Source organism: Anoplopoma fimbria, chromosome 6 (assembly GCF_027596085.1).
Source record: "Anoplopoma fimbria isolate UVic2021 breed Golden Eagle Sablefish chromosome 6, Afim_UVic_2022, whole genome shotgun sequence".
Taxonomy (NCBI): Eukaryota; Metazoa; Chordata; class Actinopteri; order Perciformes; family Anoplopomatidae; genus Anoplopoma; species Anoplopoma fimbria.
The window spans coordinates 16,278,367-16,293,158 of NC_072454.1; the positions used below are offsets into that span (position 1 = coordinate 16,278,367).

At 40.0% G+C, this 14,792-nt stretch overlaps 1 protein-coding gene across 1 annotated transcript in view; it reads left to right on the forward strand.

Annotated features, from left to right (window-relative positions):
- Positions 1 to 14,792, forward strand: part of LOC129091898 (neurexin-1a-like) — a 237,884-nt gene that overhangs the window by 77,765 nt on the left and 145,327 nt on the right. The window contains 4 exon segments of the mRNA XM_054599581.1: positions 3,787 to 4,088; positions 7,031 to 7,054; positions 8,118 to 8,279; positions 12,608 to 13,049. Of these exon segments, the coding sequence (XP_054455556.1) occupies positions 3,787 to 4,088; positions 7,031 to 7,054; positions 8,118 to 8,279; positions 12,608 to 13,049 (930 nt within the window).

Consider the following 14,792-nt stretch of genomic DNA (forward strand, 5'->3'; position numbering starts at 1 on the left):
TGAAAGAGATGCACAGGTGTACCTAACATTCCCCTGTGTAGTTGCTATGACCTTTCTGTCAAGGCTCAGAAATTACAGACTGAATGCACAAAATATTCACGACACTCTTTGCATATAGTAGTCTACTGAGGTGAATTCAGGTGGAAGTCATTATCCTTTTTAAGCATATGTAAAGGGGATAATTGTCAAAAGTGTCAAATTTTACTTTCAGGATGTGATTACTTCTCAAAGGGGTGGGTTATGTTGGATTTAGTTGTCTGTATTTGAGATGATCCTGCTCTAAAGTCTGACATGTGTGTGTTGAGCTAGACACCACCGTGCAAACCTGCCCAGCTGTCTGCATTTGTTATGCATTTGTCTGTTTTTTGGTCTGGGTGCTGCCAGTCACTGTCATATTTAATTTGAGAAGAAGGAGGAGCATATTTTACAGTTTGATGACATTGAAGTTGAGCCATTTAGGTTTAAGCAGTATAGTACCGAAAACAGTGTAATGACAAACCTAGGTAAGACTCGGTTCTGCCTAAAGTGCAATATATCTGCAGACTTGCGCCACCCTTCCACAAAAAAAAAAAGATCCTTGAATCACAAGGTTGCCATGTTTTTTTTCACTCAAATGTTGACAATCGCTTAAAGTTGGTTTCCAGCTTTGTTAGTTTCGGTGGGTTTTTTAACAAGGAGCGAGATCTCTAACATTACACATAGTAATTCGAGCCATGTTCATATAAAATATTAATGAATGCAATTTTAGAGAAAGGTAAACTTGATTTTTTTATCTCCGTAAAGCCCCAGTTAATGCCTCACTTGAATTTTAAAGTTGGTGAGAATGAGAACTTGTAGGGGTGCAATGGATCACAAAACTCATAGTTCAGATTATCTCAAGGTTTTGATTCATGGACAAGATCAGCAGGGAAAAAACTTTTTTTTGCTCCCGATACAATTGCTGATTGTCAATGAGCCATATTGGCTGATAAAGTTCTGGTTTTGGTGGTAGTTTTATTTTGTTATAGCAGCTGGTGTACAAGGCTTCAGACAATTTTTAACCTACGTCACAAAAAATGTCAACTACCCAAACAATCAGAAGTTTCCATCAACCATCAAGTGTTAACCTTTTACTTTGTTATTGTAATCTATAGTGGTTAATTGCATGAAACACAATTCAAATGATTAAGAAATAGTAATTGCTAGCTCCAGTGCTGCCAACGTTACTAACTCTCCTCCTGCCGATTTCGTCAAGGTTGTTTTTTTTCACACTATAGCATTAAACATTATTCGACTATCATGTTAACAAGCTAAACTTTAAAATTCCAGCCACCAGGGTGAGTTATTTCCAGGTTTAACACTGTACTTAATGTACTCAAAGGTACTTGTATTCAATTTTCGTTCTAAGAAATGTTTTGAGCACGTTATCACTGCAAATTACTGAGAAATGTGTATTCATTAGTCCTGCCTGTAAGTCTTGACGATTCATTAAATACGATACCAGCTAAAGACAAATGGAGCGTATTTCTCCTCCCCAGCACATTTTCCCAAAATAAGAAATATAGTTTGCATAAAAGAGTGTCTTGTTACCCAAATATGGAATGACAGCTAAAAGGAGCCAGCACTGTGCTTGTGAGCTGACTACCATTATTGGCCAGATGGAAGATCGAGTGCTAGCTTTGCCTGACACTTGACTTGGCTGACAGCTTAACGGTGAAATGCCTCCAAAAGCTAAAGCTTGACAAGTCATGCTTTGCCAGAGTCAACATCATTTATAAAAAAATGAACAGTCTTGTGTCTTCAATAAGTTAGTTAGTTGTTAGAACAATCCGCTTACATTAATTCCCCTTAGTTCTGAATGAACAGGTTTTTGGGATATAACACAATCTTTTTTCGAATATAATGCAGCTGAGTGCATACTGATGGTAGACTTGTTTTGCTTTGACCTGCATATGTTGACACCAGGGTGCACCAGACTGACTAGACGAGTATTTGAATGGAAATACGATTCTCTAAGGAGATGTATGCCCCTCGCCCTTAAACTGCCTCTGGGCTGAGCCCCAAGTGTTGTAAATTCCTAACAAAACCCCCTTCTGTACACACACAATTCATTCTCCGTTGGTTAGGGGAATTAACTGGAGTGCAGGCATGGGGATGTGTGTGTAGAGTGAGAGAGAGAGATGAGAATGACCCTAAACCATTGGCTCTATTTGTTATATGGTCACTGAGCTTGTGGAGCGGGGATCGGTGGATTTAGTGAAGAGGGTAGAGGTCTCTCATTTTCACTGATAGGGGGCTCGGGTATTGAAGGAATGACCAAAGAGTGGTGAGATCCAGCCAACTTCAATTACGACCCCTTGCAGTTTTCCCAGAGGTGCTCTATAGTGCCTTTAAGGGGGAATCAATGAGGTGACAAATTGTTGTGGACAGCAACCCCTTTTAGTCATTGTGTTGTTGCATCCCCGCCTGGATGCTACTCTCAGCATGTGTGAGTGAGTGTCTTCTGATTGTGTGTATGTTTGGCAAGCAAATACAAATGTGCAGCACTCCCTATTTATGATAATTGAATGCTTTGGTCCATTTGTGATTTGGTGGCTTATTTTCTGCGAGTGGCTTTAATGGCTTGTTATCTGTCTAAACCTGTTTTTAAACGCTTTCTAATGGGTGTTCACATGCATCACCCTCTGACACTCAGTGCCGCCTTTTTTATCTCACAATAACAATGTTGATGTTTTTCTCAAGGTTATTTTTGCTTTTGACAAGTCTAGTCATATCGGAGGATGGCTGAGGATGGCTGAGTTTACTGAGAAAAGTGCATCTGAACTAACCTTTCTAATGGTGGGAGGAGCTCATAGTAATCTGTCCCAGGAAGGCTTTCTGCTTGAACAGTTGTATTCTGAGAGATTGTTGGTCAAGAAACTGGAGACATGCTAAATGTATAAACATTAAAACTGCATATTGATTTCTAAAAGTCTAAAGATATTGATATTGATGCGAGAGAAATAAATAAATCAAACTGTTGCCCACCTATCGACTAAGTCATAGGAATCACTATTCAAATGTTGTCATTACATGGAGATACAACATAAATATATGTGTGATTTAATATTTCTCACATATTTTTCTGATCAGATTTCATGACATGGGCTGATGTCTATTCTACAAACTTCTCTTGAGGCTGGTGTAAATTAGCCACAACAAATTATGTTAGCATCCAGCACGAAGGTAGGCACACGGTTTGTGAATATTGTCCATTCATGCTCACGATTGACATGTAGGGCAGCTGTAGCTATGTTGATGAAGCAGTGGATGCTCTTCACAAAAGACACAATTGCACAAGAAAACAGAAACATAACACGTCACTAAGTAAAGAAAGGAAAAGCAGTGCTATTATGTGTTTGTATGAGTAAGCTGTGAAGGAGTACATCACTGTGTACCAGGTAGACCTCTACGTAGTGTGAGATGTGTCCAAAATATCAGTTGTCTAGTTCTGTACATTTACTAAATTACTGTCTAAACGTATTACAGTTGGACAGACTGTTTAATGGGTGATGCAGTGCTTCTTTAAAAACAACTGTGTTCTATGGCTAAGGTAAGCACTAGCTGGTCATTTAAAGCTAGAAAGTGCATCTCTAGATGTACCTTCCGTCACATTTCAGCTTGCTACTTCGCTCCAATTTCACTGTGTTTTTTATTAATCCACCATTTTTGAGACATTCTTTCTCATTTTTTTATGACAGCTCCCAAGCAGGCACCCAGGAGGCCATGATATTAATGCAAAGCATTTTTCTTTCTTTGTCTCCGCAGGAAAGGAAGAGTATGTCGCCACCTTCAAAGGATCGGAGTTCTTCTGCTACGACTTGTCCTTGAACCCGATTCAAAGCAGCAGTGATGAAATCACGTTGTCATTCAAAACCCTGCAAAGGAATGGACTGATGCTGCACACGGGCAAATCAGCTGATTACGTCAACCTGGCACTGAAAAATGGGGCTGTCTCACTCGTCATTAATTTGGGGTCTGGAGCCTTTGAAGCTCTTGTGGAGCCGGTCAATGGGAAATTTAATGACAATGATTGGCATGATGTCAAAGTAACAAGGAATCTACGTCAGGTAACAGTACAGAGGGTGATGCAGAGACTAAATTAATCAAAACAAATGCACTTAAATCATTACCATCATACAATATATTGTTTTTCAGACATTGTAATTGGATTGCTAAATTGAATCATTCCGGGGTATGGTGGAGATAAAACAAATCCACAAGTGAGCAGGGACATATAGATTTGAATTAAGACCTCTATTAAGTTATAGTTTGAGGGGAAAAGAAAGACAACGAGAGAAAAGCATTTAAAAGCAAACTTTTCGGACAAAGAATAAACATTACGTAAGCATAACCTAATCTAGGGTAACTCTCACAGACTGTATTATATATGGATGTAGTCTCTGTGATGTCACCTATAGGTTTCTGAAGAGCTGGGGAAATGCTCAGAGTGGATGGCATTTTAAGATTGAGCTCTCTTTTAAAGCCAGCCTCAAGTGGCCATTTGAGGAAATGCAGTTTTTGGCATTTCCGTGCTGGCTTCATTTCTCAGCACTAGAGGTTGCGGCTTGGTCACACTTTGAAATTAATATTTTAAGAGCACAGGCAAAACTCTCTAATGGGTTTCATAGGCTTTAACGGGCTCTCCTGCATGGCAATGGTGACTCTCCTCTGCATTATTAACTCTAAAGGGACTACTGTATGTAGTAAGAGTGTGACCTGGTTAGGCAGCACAAGATTTGTTACGTATTATACTTTTTTAGAAACCCTATTCAGCAGCTTGTGCTACCTACATTCTGAAACACCACTATATACTGTATACTACAATAGTGCCAATTGCATGTGACAACACTAATCACAAAATGGGAGACTGGCCAGAATTGGTTCTTGCCTGATTCTCAACAAGAGCAGAGGAATCGGATGGGACGAAGAAAAGGTGTAAAGCAGAGCCTTTGGCCGTAGTATATGTGCAAACTCATCCACCTTTGAGTATATGATTAGATTGCCCTTGCAAAAGAGACGCTACAGAGGTAGGCAAATGTGTAAAAAGACCAACTACTACTGATTTATACCAGGCCAACATATACAGTACTAAATGGTGTCAGGAGGCAGCTGCCACTCTGCTAGTGGCAGACCATCCTTGGATGACAAAAGTGCCAGTCTGTTGGCCGATCCAAAGTTTTACTGAGGCCACAAATCAACATGTTCCTAGTGGCTTTCAACAGTAACAACTCGCTCCCACATGTCAATTGATGTAAGCCACCACTGAGTGTGTTGGTGCTTTGATTTCACAACCCTGCTGTTTAAAGCTGCCTCAACTACAACAAGATCCTGATCACTTTTCCCATTGACAGTGGTTCGATGGGAAATGATTAATTCTGCCCAAGGGGTCTAATAAAGCAGGACATGGGGTTTACTTCTGTACTCCAGGGCCTGATAGGACACCGTTGGGAAACTGAGTCTCAATGAGCAATGTGACATTTGGGATCTCACACTAGGTGCACAAACCAGTGCTCCAGGTGTCATGTGTGTTTCATAACAGCTGGGCCAGTGACATGTGACCATGTACAGTTTACTGTATCAAGGTCACAATCATTGTTCATCTTGGTTCAGAGACTCTGGACCATTTCAGATGCACGTCTAGGTAGAGCATCTGTTTACTGGGGCAGCAGGAACTTATCTTACAGTGCTGGCTTAGCTGATGAAAGAATACAAATCCCATTATGGGGACTCAAACCCAGTGTTATCTTGGTGAGAGAAAAGTGGCCAGATTTCAATCATTGGCCCAGCATCTTTGTCCTTCACTTCATTCTGAGAGAAATCCACTGCTGCCGCTACGATGCTCCTGGATGTTGCAGACAGAGTTAGGTTAGGGTTAGGTGCAGATTCTTAACTAACTGAAGATAAGTGGATGTGAAGATGTTTTTAATGGATTTACGTAGACTGTGGCCTTCGAAAAAATTTAGCCTTTCAAGTTTGCCTATATAATTACAGTTTTTGCAAATAATGACAAATGTCACCACAGTGTGACTAATAAAGGGTTGTCTTATATAATGAAGAACCTGTCAGACTGTTTAGATGTGTTTAAATCTCTTTCCATTTACTCCTCAGTATCAAACTGATTACATTGACCCACATAAAATATTAGATTTCACAAGGATAGTAACACAAAGCTTTAGAAAAGTATAACGTATCTATATTTGTTCCTGCTCATCTGGTGGGAAACGTTTGTCTTCACCTCAATACCAAAGCTGCTACTTTTGCATAATCAGCACATGTATTATTGGCAAACTTGCATTCAAATTGTAAAAGAAAACCAAGCATATCGAGTGCATGCTCTTTGGGGGAACCAAAGTTCCCATCCTCCTCATTCTGTGTCAGGGTGTTCTTTGCTTTGTCTCATTGCAGTAAAGTGATCCTAAAGTTCATCAATAAGACCAAATGGAGGTACAGTATTGTATGAGAGCTGGAAAGTCCGATACACTGGATTGGTCTCCAGCCTAAAACCAAGTACAAAAGAACGCAAATACCAGTACCAACAAAAGAAACAAAGCTTTAAAAGGGTCTTGAACTTGGTACTTTGTAAGAAAGGGTCAACTGATGTGCTTTAGGCATTCTTTCTTATGAACAAATTGATGTCTGTCATTCATAACCTTTTCTCAGGACTTTGGGTAAAGGTAACGGTCTGGACACTTACTAAACATGGTTCAAAAACACCATGAGGAACTTAGGGAGTCGCTGGTTGAGCTCTGGCACCTCTTGTGGAGCATAATTTGTTATTTCCTTGGACTGCTTTTTTCTTGTTAAACTTATTTTGCCCTTTTTACTCTATGTTACTAACATGCTTTGAAATCCAACTAACATCATTCATGGAATGTGTCATTCTACTAACCAGTATGGTTTTTGCCGTTTAACAATGTACTAACAGTATTGACCATCATATATTATTTGAGTAACAGTCGTTATTCTGTTCACAGTTTTTAATTTCCTTTCTCCCCCCTTTTCCACAAAGCACTCAGGCATTGGACACGCTATGGTAAACAAACTACATTGTTCGGTAGATATCATTCTAATTGTTTCTTAGTTTGGGTTTGCCGTGTTTTTCTTTTCTTTCTTTTTTTACTGTAGACGTCATTTACAAAAAAAGGGAAATTGCGGTTGGTACTCTTCTGCTTACTTTTCGAATCCTTTTTAATTTCTCGGTTCATTCATTGGTTTCGCCCTCTTTATTTCACTTGTTTCCTGTCCAATTCTGTTTGATCCACCTTTTTAGGGGCATCATTTCGAGCCTTTTGCATCAAGCTGTGGTTAATAATGAGGACCCTCTCCTGTCTGGCTGGCCTGATGCTCTTTGGCTCAGCCAGTTGTATCCCCATTCACTCTGCATGGCATGCACTTGTGTTGTAAAAGTCAGACTGCCCATCTGTCAACATGAATGTGAAAGTTGAGCTGTGTTTGTCATTGTTGCTTCTCTGGTGCGTTCTTATCTCTCTTTGTGGTTTCGCAGTGTCCATAAGCTTTTGCCTGCATCTGACATTGTGGCAAGTGTCAAGATACTGATTCCCAGTATCCCAGTCTATCATTTTCTTTTTGTATGCTTATACTCAAAAAGAAAAGACAAATGTATGCATGCTATTTTTTTCTCTTATACCCTCAGTCATTGTCCTATACTAAAAGTTGATTGTGCTTTTCATAGCATGTGCTCCCTCTCTAACCCAGTAGCACTTTTCTGATTTCTGATACTAATATGGAATTAACAGTTTAACTAACCTAGTTAACATTCTACTAACACCATTTTTGTGTCTGCTAAAGTACTTTTAAGTTGCAGTAGGCACAATACTAACACTGTAGTATGGGCACTTCACTAACACTCAAACTAGAATAGCATTCCTTCGAAGGCTTGCAGTCTTCCAACTAATCAAACTGGACAAAATACTAATAAAAAAACAAGAAAAAAGACAATGAAAAACAGACATGAAAATGGGTTTAAGAAACATATAGGGAAGTCTGTCATAAACAACAAGAAGGAAAGGCAATAACATTGCAGTATATAGGCTGTCTGAGTATAGCGTGTCCTTTCCCTGTGCTTTTTTGTCTAGGTAACAATATCCGTGGATGGGATTCTGACCACCACAGGATATACACAAGAAGACTACACCATGCTAGGCTCTGATGACTTTTTCTATGTTGGAGGGAGTCCTAGCACAGCTGACCTGCCTGGATCTCCAGTTAGCAACAACTTCATGGGCTGCCTCAAGGAGGTAAACACCACTTCTGTGTGCACTCTGAGGCTGGTGGGTGTACAGGATATGACTGGCTTCACCTCAGGCCTCCAAACAGGCCATTCCACCCACACGCTGAACCTGTCTCATCCTTTACACTTTAGTTTGTTTCTCGTCTTTGCCTCACATACTCTCACACAAACTTTATTTGCCTCTTCCGCCCCCTCAGTGCACTCATAATGTTATACACATGTGCACACACACACACACACGTTCACTTCGTGGTGTCTGGCGTACCAAACGGCCGCACGTAAACTTTCTTGGAGTGGAATTTACCACAGGCTTCATACAGCTCCGTCAGGTGCATTTCAAAGAGGAGCAGTATTCCTGGGATCAAGCAGTTGAAATTTCGTGAGCAGTCAGCCAACTGACACACTTTATACCTCACAATTCTTCCACTGGGGAATAGGAATATTATTATAGACCATTTATCTAATGACTTGTCGTTTAACTATTATGTTTGGTTTAGTGTTGTAGTAGTGTGTCTATCAACATTGTGCTAGAAATGTGCAACTTGGCTTTAACCCTCACCTTGTTCATCACTGTTTGACATAAATACTGTCAGGTGATGTATTAAATTCAGCACTCTTTGTATCTTCGATGCTCCAAGTCATTATAGCTATCGCTAAGTACGAGGATTTCTCCTGCAGAGGGTTTATAATTTATATGATTTAAATATATATATATATTTCACTTTTACCTGTATAGTAGTAGTTTGTTTTGCAGTTGCTGGTTAAAAGGGATTTTAACCTAAAGCATATACTTCACGAACCACCAGGGATATATAAAGATATGAAGCAGGCGGATCTCCAAAGTACTGCGAAATGATGTATCTATCTATCATTAGATTTCAAAAGCTGTTCCCCTTCCAGTCGTCTCCCTCCCTTTGCATTCTTCTATCTTCTCTCGCTCATGTGGTGTCCTACATTTCGTCTCTCACCTCAAGCGCAGGCTGTCGTCATCGGCGATGCTCTTAGAGAGGTTCAAGGCAGCTCTCTCTAATGAGCAGGCAGAGCATGGACCACATGTCCACACGCCATGTACAGCTCGTTAAAGGTCTGGTTTTGAAGGAGAGTATCTTAGTTAACTGCATGTCTCCGAGCTGCTGTAGATGTGGTGACATAGGGAGTGGGATTGGTGCACCCTAAGCATGGTCACCCACCCCAGTGAGCTGACCTCACTGCTCGGTCAGCTTAATCAGTGATCTGCTTTCACTGTCCTTGGATCAATGTGTTGATAGTGATAGTACCCTGAGATGTAAGACATAGATAATGCCCCCTCTTTTATTTGCCTCTAGAATAATTTGTTGTGGGTTATTTAGTTTTACTAGACAATGCAGAATCATTACTAAATTTAGTCCATTCAATTTAAAGTCCCTAGTTCGTTTAATTTACTGTCTTCCGATGTGTTAAAAATTTTCGTACAAATCTCTCATCAGCCTGTTGAAATACACTGAATCCCCGTCCAAGGTCATCCTCTGTGTATGTCATGATAACATATGAGAGGTGGTTTAACAGCATATGCTGCGGGCCCTGATTGATGGTATGTTTTGAGGTGGCTTGTTGCAGAATTGGTGTGTAGATTCCAGTCTGAGCTGCCACGCCTGCCTGTTGGTTCTGATGGCAAAACAAACGGTGGTGCAGTAATTGCTCAGTTGTCACAGCCCTAGCTTGATGACAAATTAGTGCAGCACTACTAGCGCAGCAGCAGTTGTAGCTCAGACCAGAGCTCCTTTTGACTCTGGAAGGTGCCCTTTGTCTTGACTACAAAGAATTGATTTTGGTTTATAGGCTGGGTCTGCTGCACCTTTAGTCTACATGACTAAGGTCCAGCAGGCAGAGATATCATCTTTTATTCCTTTACTCCTTTTTACATTTTTTTCTTGTGTCAGGAGTCCAGTCAAATGACCTTTCTATTCATATTCTATTTCTATGAAATCTTTAAAACATTCAATTTGGCTCTGTTTCAGATGTAAAAAAATATAAATGTTTTTTATGAGGGAAGATAGGGACGTCAGAATAAAAGCCTGGCATTTTCCGTTTCCCCCCCCTTTTTTTTCGTGCAGTACAATGCAGTCTGATACAGTCAGTCACAAAGCATTTACAAGAAAAATAGCCTGAGCTTACCTAATTTTAATGCACCGCTATGAGCTCCATCTCCCTGAACAGTTAGACACAGCAGATCTGATTCAGTGATAAACATAATGCTCCATGCAAATGCAATCCCATCGGAGTTGTCCCCGTTTTCAGGTGAGCGCTTAGCATGACAACAAAGAAAGGACATGGACAGTGTTTTCCACAGCTGTATCTCAGTTGATTTGTCCCGTTGAAAGCGATATAGATTTAACACTACAACTTTATTGTTATGTAACTACATATGCGTGTTACCATAATGGGGCTGTCCGTCACTTGATAACCTTATCTACCAATTAGTTGTATTAGAGCGGTGAGGAAGAGATCATTGACTCTGCTCGAGCCCCCTGGGGAAAGTCTGTCTGGCATACTATTGACAGCTTTTCGTGGCAATCTTTAAGCTTTCACTCCTGATGGATTTAAATTTTCTATTTGAGTGAAAGCAATGGAATTGTGCTCAGAGTTAAGCAGTCTTGAGTCTTGTTGAGAAATTAGCTTTAAGTTTTCAGAGTTGTGTGAATAGTTCCATTTATTCGTGTGTATATGATGGAGAAAAACTGTGATACAGAATAATTTTCTGGGAATGTCACCACAGACACCCAGTTCTTAATACTGCAAATGTATAAATATTGCAAATATTGGGCCATCGGCTCAATCACCTTTGTACTACCTCAGCCTGTTATAGATAGTGACTTAACAGACATTTATGTAAATGAAAATCTTTGAGAGTGTCTTTAAAATGTATTTTAAAATGTTGTTGTCGTATGATATTTGCATTGCAAACTGATTGACACACTGATTGAACACTTCAATGTGAGTGAAAGTGCTTTAGTGGTGAAGTCATTTTGAAATATTGTCATCACACTGATGTTTTAATGAAAAGTTTTGACATTCACCAAAATGTTAATTACTTCCTCATATGGTAATTAGACGTAACAAGACAGAGGGATTCTTGCCACAACAGCTGCACTTATTCAAGATACTCTTTCATTACGGAGATTGGATAATGACAAAGTTTTTGCAAGACTTGCCAATTAGATGGGCATTCCTGTTTGATTCTCACACAGTGCGGCATGCAATGCTCCCTTTCATACATTTTAGCTACATCTTTGTCTTTAGAGATATTTTTGATCAGCATTCTAGAAGATTTACTTCAAAAGCAGCCTTTTACAGCGTTTAGAACACAATTAAATATGCCTCTTATGTTGCCTTTAACTATGGAACAGGAGATTAGAGATGAGATTCATACACAAATGGAGTTGATTACTGAAAGAAACAACTGTAATAAGTATTTAAATTACATTGTGGTTCATGTTTCTGTAATGGGCTGCTACTGTCTGTCACTTCTGCGTCCTAGCTCTTCAGCACTTGGCACCTCAAAGGTCACAGCACTAATGAACTTCATTTAGTTAAGCACACTGAAGCCAAATCCTGTGTGGTTTAGTGTCTGAGAATATAAACTGCTGTTAATATGATGGATTCTTTGTTAATACATGTACAGTAGTGTTTTGAAGTTATTCACTTATCTGAGTTATGCAATGTTTCAACATGTATGTTCATGCGGTCATTTTTAAATCGCCTTAGAGAGGCATATCCATCCTCTGCCCACTTTTATTGTAATCACTAGCTGCAACAGGGGCCTTAATCAACATTTTACTCCGCACCTGCAATGAAGGCAGCAGTTTAGATTTATCCCACTCACAATCCGAAGAGATGCTACCTGATTATCACAATTGCCTTTTAGATCCAAGCTGTCTCCTCCTTTGGTTGACACTGAAGCTAAAATTCAAAATGGATTCCTGACCTGCTAACGCTTCACCCAGACAGAGTACACTATGCATGTGTTGTGAAGGCTTCAAGTGGGAAGTAAAAAGAGCAGGATGATGTGAGCGACATTTGGTGGCAACGCAGACACAGTTCCTCACGCATAGGTGCAGTGTGACAAAGGTGACCGATTCTAGAGCCGTGCACACCCTGTCTATGAGAAACCGTCCTGACTACTCTTTTACATATCCAGCTTATCCATTTTTTAAAGCAATTATACATAATAATTATTAGTTTACCTGAAACATTTACATTTAAACAGCAATAGAGGTCAATCTCTCACGTTTTGAGTGACACACCTACTGTATGTATGATTGTGGGATTGACTTTCTTAATCTACTCCCAATTCAGGTTGTGTACAAAAACAACGACGTGAGACTTGAGCTATCCAGGATGGCCAAGCAGGGTGATCCCAAGATGAAGGTCCATGGTACTGTCGCCTTCAAGTGCGAGAATGTGGCCACTCTGGACCCCATCACATTCGAGACGCCAGAGTCTTTTATCATCCTCAACAAGTGGAACGCTAAGAAGACCGGCTCCATCTCCTTTGACTTCCGCACAACCGAGCCCAACGGCCTTCTGCTCTTCAGTCATGGCAAGCCTAAGCAGCAGCCAAAAGATTCCAAGAATCCTCAGACTCTCAAGGTGGACTTTTTTGCCATTGAGATGCTGGATGGCCATCTGTACCTGCTGCTGGACATGGGCTCAGGAACCACAAAGACGAAGGCAGTCAATAAGAAAGTAAATGATGGCGAGTGGTACCATGTGGATTTCCAGCGGGATGGCAGATCAGGTAACTTTCCCTCTTTAGACCAAGAACATGTGACAGACAAGTGTTAGCTCTTGCTACATTGAATTAGACAAAACATAAGCATATGCAGAAAACCTAAACATCAATTTGACAACGCAAAAAAAAAAATGTTTTGGAAACACATATGCAACATAAAGAAATGTGCTACAAATGCAGTCAATGCAACCAAATACATAAATCGGAAATCTGCAGAAGTTGACTACTCATCAATGGTATTAGAAAATGATTTTAAGATTTAGTTTAAATTAAGAAATTAGAATGAATGATTCAGATATTTTTGCAGATATCTGCAGCACAATTAGTGTTGGAATTTTCAGAGCATTATTTGATGCTGCATTTGTGTTGTTAAACATGATGGGGTGTTTTCATCATTTGATTATGTGTTGGGTATTTCTTTTTGTTTTCTTTAGTTGCAGTGTGTCAAGCCCCCAGGACCACTGGATACATACACGTTTGCTTGTTTATACATGTATGATTGATGATGAACTTGTTTGTAGTCTGAACGACTAGCACATATTCCCACATACAATGTACATTCAGCAGGGATTTAGAGTACAAGCTTTTCTGTGCACGATCTGGATTAATTATTAAACTGCCACACAAATACTTCTGCAGGGTCACAGTTAACTTTTCTGTGAAAGAAAATATCCATTACCACACAAGGCTGATGCTACATCTCCACTGAAAAAAATGATATTTATTTGCCCTGGATGCTTGTTGTGAACTTTTCCAGCAATTTACTGAAAAAAAGGTTTTGATGGCAGTTTAGAACTTCAGATGGTGGTACTTATGTGTCATATGTTGTGATTTCAAAGACATATTTACCATAAAATAACTTTGCCCCCCTCTCCCGTTGTGTCCTCTAAGCCCCGGGTTGCTCTGCTCTGGTTCCTGTTGATTTGCTTATCTAAGCAGCAATTTGTTAGTGTGTGCTTAGAGCCAAGGCCCTGCAATGTCATGCTGCAAATTAGATATACCCCTTGACCATGTTTTCCACTCCATCTCAAGAGGTGGAAATTAGATTAACTGTTTCATTACACCCCAAAGCAATACTGGGCTGTGGTCTCAATTGAGCTGTATACATTGTTAAAATAGCTACAGAGCCCATTCAAATGCTTTTTTTTTTAATTCTACCTTTGGCTGCATGAATCATTGAGGGGTTTATTTAACAAAAATCAGTTCCAATACTCTGATTGAAGTGGCTGAATCCAGTCGTGAACAGTGATATTAGACACTGAGTGACTGGGATTCAACTTAACTTATGTCTGGAGGAAAAAGCTGCGATGACTTCTCAAATAACATACATCTATAACGTTTAGTTATGGGAGACCAGACCATAAGAAACACTGTCTAAATTAGATTTTGTTCATTATCTGTCGAGTAACCTCCCATCATCCACCCCCACACACTATTGCACGCACACACACGCAAACACAAAAGCTATTGAACATCTTTTTTTGTCAGTCGAGCTCGCTCTGCTCGCTGTTCTCTCTGTCTACCCTGCCTACGTTTCCATGGAAACAGGAGGTGGTCTCTCCCAGGACTGAGACAGTTACTGCACAGTGCTGTGCTGAGCTGTGCACTAATGACATTTCAGAATAACTTTTCTTCCTTTCCTCAAGTCTAAGGCATCAACACATGCATACTGGAGTGTAAAAGGGACAAAAGGCGGTCTCGGTAATATGATGACTTCCCATGTGAGAAGAGTAACAAAATGGTTAGAGT